Below are 17,987 nucleotides of genomic sequence, written 5' to 3' on the forward strand. Positions count from 1 at the left end.
TATTGTACATTTTTCGTTATTATACATCACATTTCCAGTTTTGCAATGGCATTTCCAGTTTTGTACTGGCTATATCGTCCTTTTTAAACATACATTGTAGTATACACCCTGGTTATAACTATTATTCTCTTAGTCATAGAGTGTAGTCTCTTTTAAATACATAGTGTTGTACGTCATAACTATAACTATTATTTTCATAGTTCAGAGGTGGTATTCAGCTGGTTCTGACTAGTTCTGGAGAATTGGTAGTGGAAATTTTGAGTAGTTCGGAGACCCGGCAAATCCCACCTCTGGCTGGAGATTTTACAGTATCCTTCCCTTGCCACGCCCACCAAGCCACGCTCACAGAACCGGTAGTAAAGAAAATTGAATCCCACCGCTGTCACAGTTGTACCTTGACACATCATCTTCCAATATTTGATTGGCTGTCACAGAGACAAGGGGGTCAACCTCCTCTCCAAATGACCTGGGAGCAAGACAAGAAGTAATGGGTGGAAGATTATTAAAAGGAGACCCAACCTAAAATTAAGGAGAAATTTCCTCACAATTAATCAGTGGAATGGCTTGCTATCAGAAGTTTTAGGTACTTCTCACTGGAGTTTTTTAAGAAGAGATTGGACAACCATTTTTCTGGAATGGTATAGGGTCTTCTGCTTGAGAAGAGGATTGGACTAGATAGAAGACCTCCAAGGTCCCTTCTAACCCTGTTATTCTGTGTTCTATGTTCTGTTATTTTTGGCATTTGTTGCAAGTCTTAGCTCATTCTGAGACACTGAGTTCTAATCCCACCTTATCCATGAAAGCCACATCAATGGTGTGTATTCTTAAGCCTCGGAGCTACATCTAGCTGCTAAAAAGCTTTGTATACAACCTCCAACACAGTTCCAAAAACTGTCACCTCAATGTAAACATGAGGAACAGTCATTTAATTGTATGTAATCATTGTGAAATAAATTTATTTAAATTTACATTTAGATAGAGCCATTTTATTTTTTGCATGGACCATCACAGCCCCTAAAGATTGTAGCATGGTCCTTGGATCTGGAAAAGTTGCTTAGCTCTGTTGGAGACCTGGAAAGAAGCGCTATCCAATTGAAGAGGACTTTGAGTGGTCAGACACAGAATCGTGATGTTAAATGTCTGGTATTGTTGTATTAATAATAACATAGAGCAGAAACACAATAGACCCAAGGAAAAAGTGGAGAGATGAGATTTCAAAGTAGAAGAAGAAACGGTTGGCATTTGCTCCAAGATTCCTTTGCTCCAAGGGGAAAGGAATTGGCAGCCTATTCCACTCCTTTTTGGTAGCCAATATCCCTTAATGATCTTTCTCCATCTGGTTGCAGAATGCCAGACATACATGGATATAATTATCGTACTGGATGGATCTAACAGCATCTACCCCTGGGCAGAAGTTCAACATTTCCTGATAAGAATCTTGAAGAAATTTTACATTGGACCAGGCCAGATACAGGTGACAAAACATGCGTGCACTTCATTTCATAGATTTCTTTGGCTATATATGTCCCACTTGCCCCTTGGCTTCAATAATAAATTGGCACTATTTATTTTTAAAAGCATAATTTATTTTTATCTATTTATTTTTAAAAGCATAATAATCTCTTTTATCTATCTATTTTTAAAAGCATAATAATCTCTCGGTACTCGCAGGCTCACATACGACTGGGTTTTGACTTGTGGTCATATTTTGGAGCAGAGCTCACCAGTGTTGGCTGGACATTATAACCTTGATTCACTTCGCTGGAATGAGATTCGAATGACTTCAGCTCACTTTATTGGGAAATTACCAAGTCATAAGTAGTAGACTGGGCTGCATTTGGATTTGAAAGCAAAAGGTGCTTTGAAGCACCCAGTCATTGGCACCTGTCTGCAGCTCCTTAAAGTTGGTCTACTAGTTAAGGCACCAGGTTAGAAAGCGGGGGATGGAGAGTTCTTACCATGAAAGCCAGATGTTGGACTTTGGGCTAATCCTTCTCTTTCAGCCCGACTCATCCCACAGGGTTGTTGTTGTGGGGATAGTAGGAGGAAGGAAGCGTGTTGGATGTGTTTGCCGCCTTGAGTTGTTTGTCAAAGTTTTAAAGTTTTAAAAAAGGTTTAAAGTTATACAAGACAAACAGACAGACAAGAAAAGTGTTCAGAAGTAGGATTTCCTTGTAATATATTCCGTAGGCTCCTTCACGAAATAAGCTTCTCACCCCAATAATCTGCAATGTTTTCACAAGGTTGGAGTTGTCCAGTATGGAGAGGATGCTGTCCATGAATTTCACCTGAACGATTATAGGTCTGTAAAGGATGTGGTAGAAGCTGCTAAACACATCGAGCAGAGAGGGGGGACTGAAACCCGAACGGCCTTTGGAATAGAGTTTGCCCGGTAAGCTTACTTCCCAGGGTCTGTTCAGATGTGTTCTTAGGCGGGCACGGGAATTGGGCAGCGATGGAGCTTAGCAGTTTAACCCAGGTGTGGTAGGTCATGGATGCATTCTGATCCAAACACATCATAAGCAGACAGCAAAAACAAGCATGCATATTATCTCCAAAATCCTAAGGCAGTGAGGTAACTCTAAGCAAAGTAAACATTATAGACAATACTAATATGCCCTATAATTTAGAGGACACTGAATTTATTTTGCTACTGAGAAATACTAAGATAAGGCAGCAATTAGAATAAGATTAAAGAATACGCAGCCCAGAATGCTTATGCCCCAAAAGCAATTTTAAAAAGAGAGTATCTCTGAGTTTATCTAGTATGAATTTCTTTCTTTCCCTACTTAACATATTGTGGAAATGAAAACATATTTTTTTTCTCTGGAAATTATGGAGCGTTCTAATTGCAAGCAGGTGCAACCAAAGAACAATAATAATTCTGTTCTATACCTGTGAGGGCGAACCTATGGCGCGAGTGCCACAGGTGGCACGCAGAGCCGTTTGTCCAGCACATGAGCTGCAGGCAAACTTACCTCACTGTGCTTGCATGTGCCTCACAGTTGATTTTTTGCCTTTTGAAAAAGCACCTTTAGCACAGGAGAGTGACAGACTGTTCTTACAGGCACGTTCCCCGTTCCTCTCTTTTTCTCCCAGTCTTGGTTTTACTTTGTGCTACAACCTCCCCAGAATTCAGGTGACCTTAAAAAATAGCAGATGAGTATAAAGAGAATATAACGTACAAGTTTCTTTGTGTCAGATCACAAAACAACAAGAGATTGAGAATCTAATATAAACAGAGCCTTGTATACACAAAGGGGCTTTATTATTGCTAAGTATTCTTTTGCTCTAAAGCAAATGAGTCAGGGGAATAGAAATCACTTTTAAAATATTTTGTTGTAAAACATTCCTTCCTGCTTTTGTAGAGCAATGACTCTTGGCTTTTATGTTATCTAATATTGGGCTTTTCCCTCCCTGTTGCTGGTGCCCAGAGGAAGATGCACCTGCTTTCTAAACAAAGCCCAGGAAAATCACGGGGGCCACGGACACAATGCACCGAGATCCTCCTTGGAAAATAGTCATGCTTAATTTGCAAAACGCCACATCTCTCACCAACTTCTCTGCGTCTCTTGAATTTCAGCTCAGAAGCATTTCAGAAAGGAGGGAGGAAGGGTGCAAAGAAGGTTATGATTGTTATCACTGATGGAGAATCTCACGACAGCCCAGATCTTGAGAAGGCCATTGAAGGCAGCGAAAAGGACAACGTCACCAGATACGCCGTGGCCGTAAGTCATTTATGGGGGCCGCACGCTTTTTGCCTGGAGCCTTCAGAGTTGTACTGAAATGGCTGTGAATTCAGAGTCCACCTGCTAGGAAAAGATTGAAGGCCTCAGTTTTAAAATAGATTGCCGATTTTTGATGGATAACCCACATGACGTAAGTGGATCAGGTGGGATGCTACCGGTTCGGCCCAGTTCTATAGAACCTGTAGCTGCAAAGAGCAGCTGACACCGAACCGGTTTGGTGTTTGGCCCCCCCACCTGCCCGGGCTCTAGGCTGTCCTTTATTCCCCACTTTTCCCTCCTCAGCCGCTTTGCACGGCACAGCTGAGGTTGAAAAAGCAGGAAACAAGAGGATTTTCAAACGCTGAGCACCCAGAAGAAGATGCCCCTGCTCTCGCTATCTTACTGCCTTGCCCAGGAGGCAATTCCAATCACATCTGAGAAGGCTGTAACAGACCTGGGAAAACAGAAATATAGAAAAGAAACATTTTCTTTTGAGAAAAGGGTGAATTTTTCCTCTACCTGTGCATTTGAAAACTAGCCTTGTAATTATTATTATTTTTGTAGCCTTTGAGCCTGGTGACTGTCCGGACATGTCCCTGCAGTTTTCTTGCAAGATTTCAAAAATAATTTTCCATCCGCTGAGAGGAAATGACTGGCCCAAGGTCATACAGGATCACTCAGGGTTTGGTCTTTGTGCCTGAGTCAAGACTAAAATGCCAAGTTTCCCAGTTCCTAGCCAAGTACCCTAATCACTACACCAGACTGGCTTCCTTGCAAATACTTCCACCGTGACTGTAATGATAATGCTGAGATATCTTTTGCTTGCCACTCCAGGTCCTTGGTTATTACAACAGGAGAGGGATCAACCCTGCAGCCTTTTTGAAAGAAATCAAATATATAGCGAGTGACCCAGATGAAAAACATTTCTTTAACGTCAGTGACGAGGCTGCCCTTAAAGATATCGTGGATGCTCTTGGGGAGAGGATTTTCAGCTTAGAAGGTGAGCAACTTCTGAGGGATCTCAAGGACGATGTAGGAGGCTCACTTCTCCATCCTACAGCATGAGAAAGTTTGAATATGGTGCACAGGCGTTTGGTATGAAGTTCCCTGGTGGAATCTTCCCAAGAGCCAGACGTCCCATTCTGCAACTCACATTTCAGTATTCGTGTGTGTGTGTGAATGAGTGAGTGAGTGAGTGAGTGCGCGCGCGTGCACACACACATGCCTTCAGTCTTGACTCCTAAAGACTGCCTGGACAAGTCTTTATCTAAAGCCTTTTTCTGGGCAAGATTTCAGAAGTGGTGTGCCATTGCTTTCTAGGGCTGAGAGAGAGAGTGACTGGCCCAAGGTCACCCAGCTGGCTTTGTGCCTAGGTAGGACCAGCCATCATGGCATCCTGGTTCCCAGCCTTGTTTATCCCTTAAACCAAACTGTCTGTATTCTGAATTAGTTTGGAAATGTCTATGGTGACTGCATTTGTTAGTCCCCCACAGCCAGAGAGGTGCTTTAAGCATTTGCCTCTTGGGCTCTGTGCGAAGGAAGAAAAGTCTAACTTTGTAACTCCTGTTTCCTGGCTACATGAGGACCTAGAGATATCAGTAGGGTGTGACTTCCATGGATGTAGGAAGGAGAATCTTTGGCTCTGGCTTTTCTCACTGCATTATCGAAGCAAAGTTGTTTTTAAACAGTATTTTTGAATTTCCCGAATTTTGAGCAGGTTACTAGACCTCAATCACGTGCAAAGTACAAAAATATTTCTTTTTGTTACAGTTCAACCCTATTTCAGCAGTTTTTAAAGTGCTTGCAGTGACACTTATGACAGTCACCCTCAACAGAACTCTAAATGCTTTGGACAGGGGTCCCCAACCTTGGCAGCTTTAAGACTTGTGGACTTCAAGCATAGCTGGCGGAGAAATTCTGAGAGTTGAAGTCCACAAGTCTTAAAGTTGCCAAGTTTGGAGACCTCTGGCTTTGGAGATTCCTTAAACGGCAGCAATCTGCTCTAAGTAAGGTACTCATCTCTGTGATTTATTTCTGAGTGTGGATGCTAACTCAAAAACGGCCAAGAACTCTAATCTGCACTCAAATTTCTTGCATATGTTTATGTCAGTGCTTTTGAATCTTGGCAAGGTGAAGATGTCTGACTTCAGCTCCCAGAATTCCCCAGCCAGTAAATCCAGACATCTTCACCGTGCCACGATTTAGGAATGTCCTCATCGTTTCTGCTGTGGACATTAGCCTATCACTGGGATGAATGATGGGGTCGCGGAAGGGCTAATCTCACATGCAACGCAGCATTTTTATGCCTGAACTGATAGCCAAAGTGGGACAAGGTAATTTACATGCCATTTATTCCAACTTTCAGCTTTAGACTTTAAAACAGATGGATAGGATTTTCTCTGCTTTTATTTTCTGGGCTCATGCTCACAAATCTTCCTATTGGCCTTTGTAATATTTATATCGAATTTCATCACTCAACTGTAATGGCAGGTAATAAACCTATTTTTCTTTCTTTCATTTTTTTTTAAATATCTCCTTTTGGTGTTTTAGGCACCAACAAAAATGAAATATCCTTCGGCCTGGAAATGTCCCAGACTGGATTTTCATCCCATATTGTGGACGTAAGTGAATAACTGACTTTTTTTTTCATTTTATCTCATGATACATGTGACTTTGGCATGCAATAGATATAACTGAGCCTGAAAAGCTCTTGGTTTGTGATATATGGATCCAACAAAAGTTTGCATCAGGTGGAAGGTACCTGGACTTCTCTGTCTATGATAAGCTGGAAGCACAAAAATTTAAGCTGCTCTGTGATTTCAGACAGATGCTACTTAATGCAATGGGTCTAAAAAGCCTCCAAGTAGATCGGCAGAAGACCTGAACTATTTTTTTACTGTGCTCTTCATGGAAAACAAAATCTAAGAAGTGGTCAGTTCATTTATTTCTTGCACATGTTTTGACAAAAATTAAGAGCAAAACATTCTTTGAACAATAATTAAAAGAACTGTCCCTGTATTTTGTAGCCCTGGAGAATATAACAATTTAACAAATTGCTGAGGGTGACTAGGATCCTGGGGACATAGGGAGCTGCCTATTGCCAAATCAATAGAATAGAATAGAATAGAATAGAATAGAATAGAATAGAATAGAATAGAATAGAATAGAATAGAATTGAATTCTTTATTGGCCAAGTGTGGTTGGACACACAAGGAATTTGTCGGTGTAAATACTCTTAGTATACATAAAAGAAAAGATACATTTGTCAAAAATCATAATGTACAACACTTAATGATAGTCATGGGTACAATAAGCAATCAAATCCTACTAGGAAACAGTCAATATAAATCGTAAGGATACAAGCGACAAAGTTACAGTCCTAGAATCACAAGTGGGAGGGGATGGGTGATAAGGAGTGATGAGAAGATTAACAGTAATAGTAATGCAGACTTTGTAAGTAGTTGGACAGTGTCGAGGGAATTATTTCTTTAGCCGAGTGATGGCGTCCTTGTGTCTAGTTGTTCTGGTGTGCAGTGCCCTATAGCGTCATTTTGAGGGAAGGAGTTGACACAGTTTATGTCCAGGATGTGAGGGGCCTGTAGATATTTTCACAGCCCTCTTTTTGACTCGTGCAGGATACGGGTCCTCTATGGAAGGCAGGTGGGTAGTAATTGTTTTTTTTCTGCAGTCCTAATTATCCTCTGGAGTCTGCGTCTGTCCTGTTGGGTTGCAGAACCAAACCAGACAGTTATAGAGGTGCAGATGACAGACTGAAATCCAGTCTTGTCCAGTCTCCCGATAAGAACATACAGGATCCCTGCAGGGTTTCGGGCAGACATTTTCCAGCCTTCTTGAATGCAGCAATGAATAATGGACCTGGACCTTCCACTTTCATTATCTCTTGGCTTTTTTGACAATTCCATGAATAGGATGGCATTCTGCTTGGAGCCGTTGGTGCCTATGACTGGAATGGCGCCGTCCTCAAGGAGACCAGCAGCGGCAAAGTGGTTCCTCACCGAGAATCCTACCTGGAAGAGTTTCCAGATGAACTGAAAAATCATGGCGCCTATCTTGGTAAGAACAATGTGCACTGCGCACACTTCTGGGTGGGCATTAGCAAAGCTTAACCAAAGCTGCAATTCAGACATGAAATACTAGGGTTTATATACCACTTTTCTGTATTCAGTTCCCAAATTATAACAGCCATAAAAATCACAATTAAACAATGTTTCCTATAATTGTATGTATTTAAAATATTAATTTAAATGGAGAAAGGTAGAAAGCTAGCCGTTTGTTGCTGAATTCCAGATAAGAGAGAAACGGGTGGGAACTAGAAAAGGAGTTTCTTGGGATGCAGATAAGGAGAGAAAAAGCAGACGCGGAATGGCATGAAAACAGAGGAATTGTTGGTGCAGAATCAACAGGAGTCTGGAACGCCAGCCCTTCTGCGAGGAACTCTGGATGGGGCAGGAATCTTCCAGAAGGGACAGCTCTCTGAATTGGGGGTCAGCCTGGAGTCACAGGTAGAGCTACATCAGAGGTGGGATTCAGCCGGTTCTGACCAGTTCTAGAGAACCGGTGGCGGAAATTCTGAGTAGTTCAGAGAATCGGCCAAACCCATCCTCTGACTGGCCCCGCCAACCCCATCTCTTCTCTGCCTCCCATGGAGTCCCAGCTGATCGGCTGGGTCTACTTTGGTTGCTGCACAGGAGAACGGAGCTGGAAAGCAGGTTAGTGGGGTGGGGAGGGAAGGGGGATTTCGCAGTCACCATCCCCTGCCACGCCCACCAAGCCATGCCATGCCCGCAGAATGCCACACCCACCACGCCACGCCCACAGCTGAACAGCTGGGTCTTCTTTGGTTGCCCTGCACAGGAGAACGGAGCTGGAAAGCAGGTTGGTGGGGTGGGGAGGGAAGGGGGATTCTGCAGTATCCTTCCCCTGCCACACCTACCAAGCCACACCCATGGAACCGATGGTAAAAAAAATTTGAACCCCACCATGAGCTACATGGGCCACAGGACAACTGCGGCCAGGGACATTTTTGCTTAACTTGGGTCAGTGCACCTGGCAAGAGTGACAAAACACTTGTTACTCTTGTATACGTAGATGGCTGCACTATGTTCTCTCTGTGGCCGGCTTTGAGGATTACTCCGAAGTTGCAGTTGGCAAGTGAGAGCCACGATAGATAGATAACGGTGCTGCAGGCTCTTCACCAGTCATCAGGCTTCTGGATGCATCTCAAGGGGCTGCTTTGAACCTAAATTGCCTGGCCCAGCTTGGTGTCCAGGTGCCTGCAGGCCTACTACAAAGTGGTTCTACACATTCCGGTAGGCTAGGAATACTGGGGTTGATACTCATGTGGTGCCAACCATCTGGAATAATCACTCCCTGGAGATATCAGACGGGCTCCCAACCTTTAAGAAGACAGTTACATGGATGGTCAGAAAAGCCCAGAGGGATCAAGACCTGGTCGTTGGGATGAAGAAGGAAACAGAGGATTTACATTTTCATTATAAATGAAATGATTATGAATGAAGCCATTACAGATTATATTGTTGGCCATCATATTTTCGATAGCTATTTGTTTTAAGTGTAAATCACCATGAGTCTTTAGACATGTGACAGGAGCACATTTCCAGGGCAGGGGGTAAAAACCAAGGTAATACATTCAAAGCCCCACTTCCTTTTGCCCTATGGATGATTTGCAGAAAAAGGAAGTAGGGTCCTTCAATTGCATGGTCACTGCTTCCATGTCAATATTTTGACAGTGGTAATCTAAAAACACAGTAAATTAAGATGAGATTATATAAATGAATCAAACCAATAAAACAACTGTAAACGAAAGGCCACCCTGGATCGAAACTGTTTTGCAGGTTGTCAGAAAGTAAGAAAGGCTGTACAATATTGTAGAGAAGGACTCCAAGTGGGATTATGACAGTGATGATAGTGATGATCGGTTCTGGCCATGGAAATAGGTCACTGTAAGGCAGGGGTGTCCAACCTTGGCAACTTTAAGACTTGTGGACTTTAACTTCCAGAATTCCTCAGCCAGCAAAGCTGGCTGAGGAATTCTGGGAGTTGAAGTCCACAAGTCTTAAAGTTGTCAAGGTTGGACACCCCTGCTGTAAGGGACTCCCTCTACATGATCTCTTGTGTGTATATGTGTGTGTGTGTGTTTCTAGGCTACACTGTCACCTCCGTGGTGTCCACAAGACTCGAAAGGATTTACGTAGCAGGAGCCCCTCGATTCAACCACACGGGAAAAGTGATTGTTTTCACAATGCACACAAACCGAAGCCTCACCATCCACCAATCACTGACCGGAGAGCAGGTAAAAGATGTATTTCTGGGCATCGCTTTAGGACGCTGTGTGACTGGAGAAGAAGGAGGCCGTGGCACGTGGCTGGATTAAAGCTAATAGATGCTTAAGCAGAGTCCAGCAACGGTGTCCTTTGACAGGAGCAAAACTCTCATGCCATGAAGAGGAATAAATGTGATATCTGATGAAAACTTCAAGCCAAACGTTTAAACTTTAATCATTCACTATGCTAAAGAAAATGGTTTCTTTAGCCCAGTGCGGATTGAAGTCGAATGCAGCAGCTAAGAACAATTTATAAGATTGAAGAATGTGGTCATTAAAGAATTAAGGTAGTCCTTGGCTTATGACCACAATTGAGCCCCAAAATGTATGTTACTAAGCGGAATATTTGGTAAGTGAACTTTGCCCCATTTTGCAACTTTTCTTGCCAAGCGAATCACCACACTTGCGAAGCGAGTAACATGCTTGTTAAGTGACTTCCCCATTGACTTTGCTTGTCAGAAGGTTGAAAAAGGTGATCCCAGGACACCCCAGGATCATCATAAATACAAGTCAGTTGCCAAGTGTCTGAATACTGACCGCATGCCCATGGGGATGATACAATGGCCGTAAGTGTGAAAAACAGTCAAAAGTAACTTTGCACAGTCACTAAATGAACTGTTGTAAGTCAAGGACTACTTGTAGCTAGAGTGGAAAACCTCTGTGGTGGCCCCTGCCCTTGGTTTGCTTAATTGACAACAATAACCTTATAATAATAACAGTAAAATTATTGCCTTCAAGTTGGTGTTTTCCCCACAGCAATTCCAAAATAAAACAGCTCTGGGGATTCAGGATTGACTCTTCTGTTTTTCACTTCATCCTTTCAAAGCCATTTGTCTATGGGTCTGATACGATTTCCTGAAGAAATGCCTGGGCAGGTTATAAATTATAAGAAGAACTGTCTCCTTTCAGGAGTTGATTTTGAGTTTTTCTACTTCAAGAATGACTGTGGCCAAATGGAATGAATAAGCCAGGTTGAATCGCCTATTATACAGACCCATTTCTGTCTATAAAAGAATGCGAATCTTGGCATTCAACAAGAATCCACAGAATACTATTTGCTTGATGTAAATAGCCCTCAATTCTTTCAGACTGAGTTAATCGTTTTTTTACCATGGACTTTCAGTAACAGAATCAATCAACGGAAAGCAACTGAGAATAGCAGTTAATATGAGCCTTAATCTTCCAGGATCAAAGTGTTATTTCGCTCTCCGTCTCTCTGAAGTGTATTCCAGAGGCAAAGTCTAGACAAGGAGATGATGGATGGCTTCCTCTGAGAAATGGCCCTCATTCCAGTAGTATCATTACAGATGCCATTAATTTTTCAGAAGCGTATGCCAATGCAGAAATACACAGCTCTGTAGTCTTCGTTCTGTCTATATTTTTCATATCCTTCTCAGATCGGTGCCTACTTTGGAAGTGAAATCAGTTCGGTAGATGTTGATGGGGATGGAATCACAGACATTCTCTTGGTTGGAGCTCCCATGTATTTCAGCGAAGGGAGAGAGAGAGGAAAGGTCTACATCTACAGCTTAAAAGAGGTAATTCTGGCTAGTATATTCAACCAAAATAGAGGAAGATTTTGATTCTCAGTTCCTCCTTTCTGAAGACATTGAGATCAATAAAGAAGAATCGAGGGGAAACATTTAGAGTAATGAACACAAATATAAGGAAGAACAAACACCAACCTTATAAGAGAAATCTCTTTCTCAAACAGTAGAAGAAAAACCATTGCGTTTAATAGGGCTTCTCGCCATGGGACAATTCAATACTGTATTTTCATTCAGTTACTTTTATTACTGGTGACTACCTTTTCATTGAAATTATTGTAACTCTTTTGTTTCTGGATTATTTTATTATTAATGGTCACGGTTCAGTTGGAATTAATTTTACTTTTGCATTTGTTGAATTGTCCCATGGCAAGTTGGTTTGGTTGCGGTGAGTTGGCCGTGGCGAGTTGGCTGTTGTCCCATTCTGAACTGTGGCGTAAATTTCAATGCATTTTCTGCCTGGATTTCTCACTTTCTCCATCTCTTTTTTGAGGGGCAACAAATTTTCTGACAAATTGTATTCATGGTTCATTCTGTGCTGATACACAAATGTGGTTTTTTTTCACCTTTTCTCTTCTTAAAGAACCAGTTTGTCCCCAATGGAGCTCTGAAGGACTTGCCCGGCTATCAGAATTCCAGGTTTGGATCCTGCATTGCCTCTGTGCCTGACCTGAACCAGGATTCCTACAGCGATGTAGTTGTCGGAGCACCTCTGGAGGATGAGCACCAGGGAGCTCTGTATATCTTCCACGGTTATAGGGAAAATCTGATCCGGAGATATAAGCAGGTACAGATTCTCTGTAGGCGATGAGACAAAGGCAGAGAAGGGGTGATGGTTGGGGTCTACATTAGCTTTTGGGCTTGAATGAAATCCCATCCATTTAATCCAATATATTTAACATTGTTAAGTTTCTGCATGTAATAATTTTGTTCTAGTGACATTTTATTCATTTTATTCATATCACTTTGGGGTGGGGATCCAGAGGGTTTGCCCAAGGGGTCCTCAGCTGGTTCACCCCTGCAGTATTGTTAGGAATGTGAGACTGGACTACGGAGAAATAAGAAAACAACAATGGACCTCCTCATCTATTTCAAAGAAGCCAGCTAGTTAGAAAAGGATAAGGCTGCAGGTCATTGGTGCCCCTCAACTAACTGCCAGCACTGGCGTTCTGACCAAACTGTACAACCAATGCCTTAAACCTGCACGGAAATACTAGCAGTATGCAACTTACAAACAGTCACTTAGCAACCATTCAAAGTTACAGTGGAATCCAGCCCCAAAAGCTGCTTGCTATCTTATTTCAAACTTATTTCAAACAGCTGCACCTTCTGCAGTCATGTGATCACATTTTGGGTGCTTGGCAACCAGCTCACTTTTATGGCTGTTCACAGCATCCTGCAGTCCTGTGACTACATTTTGTTTTTCCAATTTCCAGCAAAAAGAAAAGAAATAGTGGAGAAAATGCATTCGCTTAAGATTCACTTAACAATCACTTAACAAAAAGTGCTGAAAAATTGAGTCTATTCACCTTGATCCATTTAACAACCACAACAAGTACTTCCAGGCTCAGTTATGGTCATGAGATGAGGACTACTACCTGGATTTGTATTTTCTCATATTGGCACTATAATTTGGTACCTGGTTCACCTTTTATAGAGGAGGTAATCTTTTTTTAAGCTGTTGGGTGAGTTCAAATAAATGGCTCTGATCGCTGCGTCTTCGGTTGTTGTATCCACTGATTGGACACAAATAGTGTTGAAGCAGGTTTTGCCGATATATGGTAGTCCTTCCAGAAGAAAGAAAATGCCCGAGAACAAAAACCTGAGTATTCAAACAGCCATTATGCCAATCTTGTTCTGTGCACGCGGAGGAAATGTGGCATGCTCAGGACCCATAAAACCTGAAGTGCTTCAAACGAGACATTTTGGGCAGTCCTAGGCAGTGATGGTGGAATGAGGATTTTTTCACATTTGCATAGCTCATAAAAGGCCACCGTTGAACATGAAACCGGATCTTTATTGCTTTGGATGTATCAGCAGAACACATCTACCTGAGTGGTAGGATTCAAAAATGTTTACTACCGTTTCTGTGGGCGTGGCTTGGTGGGCATGGCAGGGGAAGGATAGTGTAAAATCCCCATTCTTTCCCCACCGATCACCTGGGACCTGGGAGGCAGAGAATAGATGGCGGCCAGTCAGAGGGAGTATTTGCTGATTCTCCAAACTGCTAAAATTTTCCACTACCGGTTCTTCAGAACTGGTCAGAACCTGAAGCTGAATACCGCCTCTGAGCTACCTAGCTGGAAAGTCGCAAAATAAAGTGGACTGCCCCAAAGAGCTGGATTAGCCCTATGGAGGCTAAGAAGCACAGCAGCTACGCTGTAATGCACAGACTTGCAGCCTCTGCTCATTTTCAGATCTCAGAGAACCCATGCAGAAAAAAAAATCACAAAGTCCATTTTGCATATGAAAATATCACAGTGTAACTCACTTCTAGCCCATAAACAAACATGCCTTACAACATTTATAACAACAGCAAAGTCGCAGGACAGCAGTTGAGTTGCAACACATGAAAATTCCCACCAACTGCAACGGCTGGTACTGCATGGGGTGCAAAGTTCAAAAAACAATACCTACCTTCTGCAATCGTTATCTCTTGTTAACAGCTGTGCTACAGACAGGAGGGCCCTTCCCTTGGTGCATAAATGAATGAACGTTGCAGACGAGCCTCCGGAAAGAAACTCTTCTTGGAGTTCCCAGGTCCTTTAACTGCAGGACGGGATTAAGGAAGCGAAATTCACAGGGATTTTCTTTAATGTGTTTAATGTCAAAGTTCAGAGTACCAAATCTTGGGAATGGAGATAGGAACCCTTTAAGTCTCCTTTATGAGCAGGCCTCTTTGAAGCTTTGAGTCTCTCTTTCCCATCTGGTTGCAGGATATTTCTTACCAGTCAGGCTGTTTGTGTTTGAAGATGCTTCTCCTTCGCTCTTGTTGTTCCCACAGTGGGCCCTAGCCTGGCGCCAAAGCCAATAAAGACCATCAGACACGAGGAGTGGCACCTTCAGTTTCTTTTATCGGAATATTCCAGCAAAAGGAACCAAGATCCCAAACAAAACAAAACACAAACGTGTTACACAGACTGATATGACCGCTCTGCCTGACCACTACCTATTTTAAATACAATGAGGGTTTCTGCAGACAGAAACACTGCTGTACCTGGGTTCCCCTGGCCAATTTCTACATGGAAGAGATAGAAATTGCAAGGTCTCAATGAACACATCAACTCTGTGGACAGATACATCAAATTCACGCGGGAAGATGTTAAGGGAAATAGTCCAGCCTTCCTGGACCATGCAGTACCCATTAAGGAAGACAGAAGCCTCAACATTAAAGTTTACAGAAAACCCACCCACACAAACAATCAGTGTTTACGTTTGGATTCTCACCATTTTTGGAACACAAGACAGGGGATAACAGAACCCTACACCACCGGGCTGAATCCCTGCCACCAGCAAAGATGGAAAGAAAAAGAATGAAAACACCCCAAGGAAGCCCTCAGAATGCATAGTTATCCCAAGTGGGCCCTCCTCAAATCCCAAAAGACGCCCTACAGGAGCTCCTCCTTAACAGACAAAGGAGAAAACAATAAACAAAGCAATGTTGTCATTCCATACATTGCAGGAATATCTGAAAATCTCAGGAGGATCCTCAGCCAACACAACATTCGTGCGCACTTTAAACCCAAGAATAAGGCAGAAGCTTGTCCACCCCAAGGATAAAAGACCCAGACACAAACTGGTATATGCAGTACAACGTAGTGAAAGATGTGCCAATCTGTACATTGGCAAAGCACAACAACCACTTCATAAATGTGTGGTGCAACATAGGAGAACGAACACATCAGGACAAGATTCAGAAGTCCTTGCAGAAGTTGTAACCTGCATTTAAAAGTCACTGGCCACTCTTTTGAAGACAGCAAAGTCCACCTTTTGAACAGAGAGACCACTGGTTTGAAACGGGTCAAAGAGGCCATCTATGTCAAAATTGAACAGCCCTCTCTCAACACGACGTATCTCCTGATTACACCACAGTCCTTTCAGAAGTTTCAAGAAGACTCCACAGCCATTTGCACTACTCAGGTGACCCTGAGGACACAGATAGGCCTCCAAGTGGCCTCAATAACTCTCTAAAAGAATGCAAATGACCAGCTGTCTGCAAGGAATTCAAATCCTTCAATTCCCCAACATCCAGTCAGAACTGAAGAAGCTTCTTGGACGAGAAGTGAAATGTCTTTGAACAAAACAAGGAAGTCCAGTTGCCTCTTGAAAAAGCACCTTTTTGACAACCATGACTTGGATGACTGAGAATCTCCATAAACAAATTTTATACAGTTATGATTAGGGAAGTTAACACCCTAAGAATCACTCATTGGTTTCTTGGCACATGTTTCTTTTGACTGGATTCTTCTACTTTATTCTCCTTCATTCATTGCATGTTTATGTTAGTACACTTTCTTATCAAAAGGGGTGTGTATTTTACTATTATAATAAGCTAGAGGTTACCCAAGTTTAGAATCTACGTGCCTTAGCTAGCATCCTTCTAGTGTGTCCTTCTAACTTGTAACTTCCTTGTTGCTAGGTGGTCATGTCCCACCATTTGTTATACTCATCACAGCTACAACTTTCTGCCTTGGCAATTCCTTTAACAATTCCAACCCGAGACCATTACTCTCAGGCAGAGCCCAATCTCCCACATTGATAATGGTGTCTTCAGACTATCTCAGCCTTGTGCTCTAATTGTATTCCATCAAGTCCTTGTAAATAGCAATGTTGCAAAGGAATCTAGGACTGGATTATCATTTTTTCCGAATGGGGATGCAGCATCTATCTAGGCCCCAAAGAGAAACAAGCGGCAGATTTGTTGCCAGGAGCATGTTAGTTGTCCCTGGATATTCCTGGCCCATTACACATCTACATCCCACAGCAACATTTGTCAGCTACAGAAGAATATTTCTGAGATTTACAATGTGCCTCTTCTCTTTTCTTCTTATCCTTCTCCACAACAACAATCCTGTCAGATAGGCTTGGATATGTTGATACTGGTGCCCTAGACTAGCAGTCCCCAAACTTAGCAACTTGAAGACTTGTGGACATCCACTCCCAGAATTCTGAGAGTTGAAGTCACAAGTCTTAAAGTTGCCAAGTTTGGAGACCTCTGCCCTAGAGTCACCCAGCAATCTTCCACAATAGTGGCTAGTCTTGAACCCAAGGCTAACAAGTGTAACCTAAAGCAGGGGTCTCCAACCTTGGCAACTTTAAGACTTGTGGACTTCAACTCCCAGAGTTCCTCAGCCAGCAGTCCACAAGTCTTAAAGTTGCCAAGGTTGGAGACCCCTGACCTAAAGCTCAAAAGGCCCCAAACCCCATTGTGTTCCACCACATTATAATTTACCAGATTAGAACTGTGAAATGTAACAGGAGAGGGAATTATTAAATACAGGGAGAGTAACTTAAATTGATGCCAATTTGCTTTTGGTCATAGCCCCACCCAACTAGTTTTTCAAGGACAATCCTTTCTCATTCGTCTAGGGACTCTGGGAACTAAGCTCAACCAATAGGCCTCGTACACCGAGATATAATCTGGGCGTGCACCCTTGTTAAAATACGTAATTTACTTTTGCACAGCTATGTTGAAAGAAAACTCTTTTTTCCCCCTTGTTCTACCAGAGAATTGCAGCTGTTGACCTTTCTCCAGGCTTTATGTATTTTGGGAGCAGCATCCATGGAAACCTGGATATGAATGAAGACAAGTTGGTGGATCTGGCTGTGGGTTCCCGTGGAAGTGCCGTCCTATTATGGTTGGTCATATCCAATATAAGACCGGTTCATTCTGAATGAAATGGGGCAGGAAGGAGAAAGGGAGCCAAACCCAACCAACACCCCGAGTTAGTAGATGTCCATCACTGTATGAGGAGTCTAGGCAGTGGTAGGATTCGGTGGTTTTTACTACCGGTTCTGTGGGCGTGGCTTCCTGGGCGTGGCAGGGGAGGGATAGTGTAATATCTCTAGTCAAGGGTGGCATTTGCTGGTTCTCCGAACTACTCAAAATTTCCACTACCCGTTCTCCAGAACGGGTCAGAACCTGCTGAATTCACCACCTCTGAGTCTAGGGAATATGAGCGCAAGCACTGAGGTTTTAGATCCACGGCCCTCCTGGCTTGTGAAAGCTTCCCCGGTGGTGACATGTAGATGAGTTTTGGCAGTGGTTAATGCTTCCCTGTGGGAGGGCGGGGTGGTACCCTAGTCTTTGAAGGATGCTGTGGTCCACCCTCTTCTCAAGAAGCCATC

General features: G+C 42.9%; 1 protein-coding gene and 1 long non-coding RNA gene across 2 annotated transcripts in view; both read left to right on the plus strand.

The window, feature by feature from the left end:
- Positions 1-17,987, plus strand: part of LOC148124708 (uncharacterized) — a 147,353-nt gene that overhangs the window by 69,173 nt on the left and 60,193 nt on the right. The window lies entirely within an intron of this gene.
- Positions 1-17,987, plus strand: part of ITGA11 (integrin subunit alpha 11) — an 83,869-nt gene that overhangs the window by 35,452 nt on the left and 30,430 nt on the right. The window contains exons 6-15 of the mRNA XM_026709400.2: positions 1,347-1,474; positions 2,244-2,392; positions 3,584-3,728; positions 4,563-4,728; positions 6,279-6,349; positions 7,658-7,802; positions 9,914-10,062; positions 11,490-11,630; positions 12,223-12,426; positions 17,367-17,497. Of these exons, the coding sequence (XP_026565185.1) occupies positions 1,347-1,474; positions 2,244-2,392; positions 3,584-3,728; positions 4,563-4,728; positions 6,279-6,349; positions 7,658-7,802; positions 9,914-10,062; positions 11,490-11,630; positions 12,223-12,426; positions 17,367-17,497 (1,429 nt within the window). The remainder of the gene's footprint in view (positions 1-1,346; positions 1,475-2,243; positions 2,393-3,583; positions 3,729-4,562; positions 4,729-6,278; positions 6,350-7,657; positions 7,803-9,913; positions 10,063-11,489; positions 11,631-12,222; positions 12,427-17,366; positions 17,498-17,987) is intronic.

Source organism: Pseudonaja textilis, chromosome 13, assembly GCF_049901715.1.
Source record: "Pseudonaja textilis isolate UNSWEBS1 chromosome 13, rPseTex1.2, whole genome shotgun sequence".
Classification (NCBI taxonomy): domain Eukaryota; kingdom Metazoa; phylum Chordata; class Lepidosauria; order Squamata; family Elapidae; genus Pseudonaja; species Pseudonaja textilis.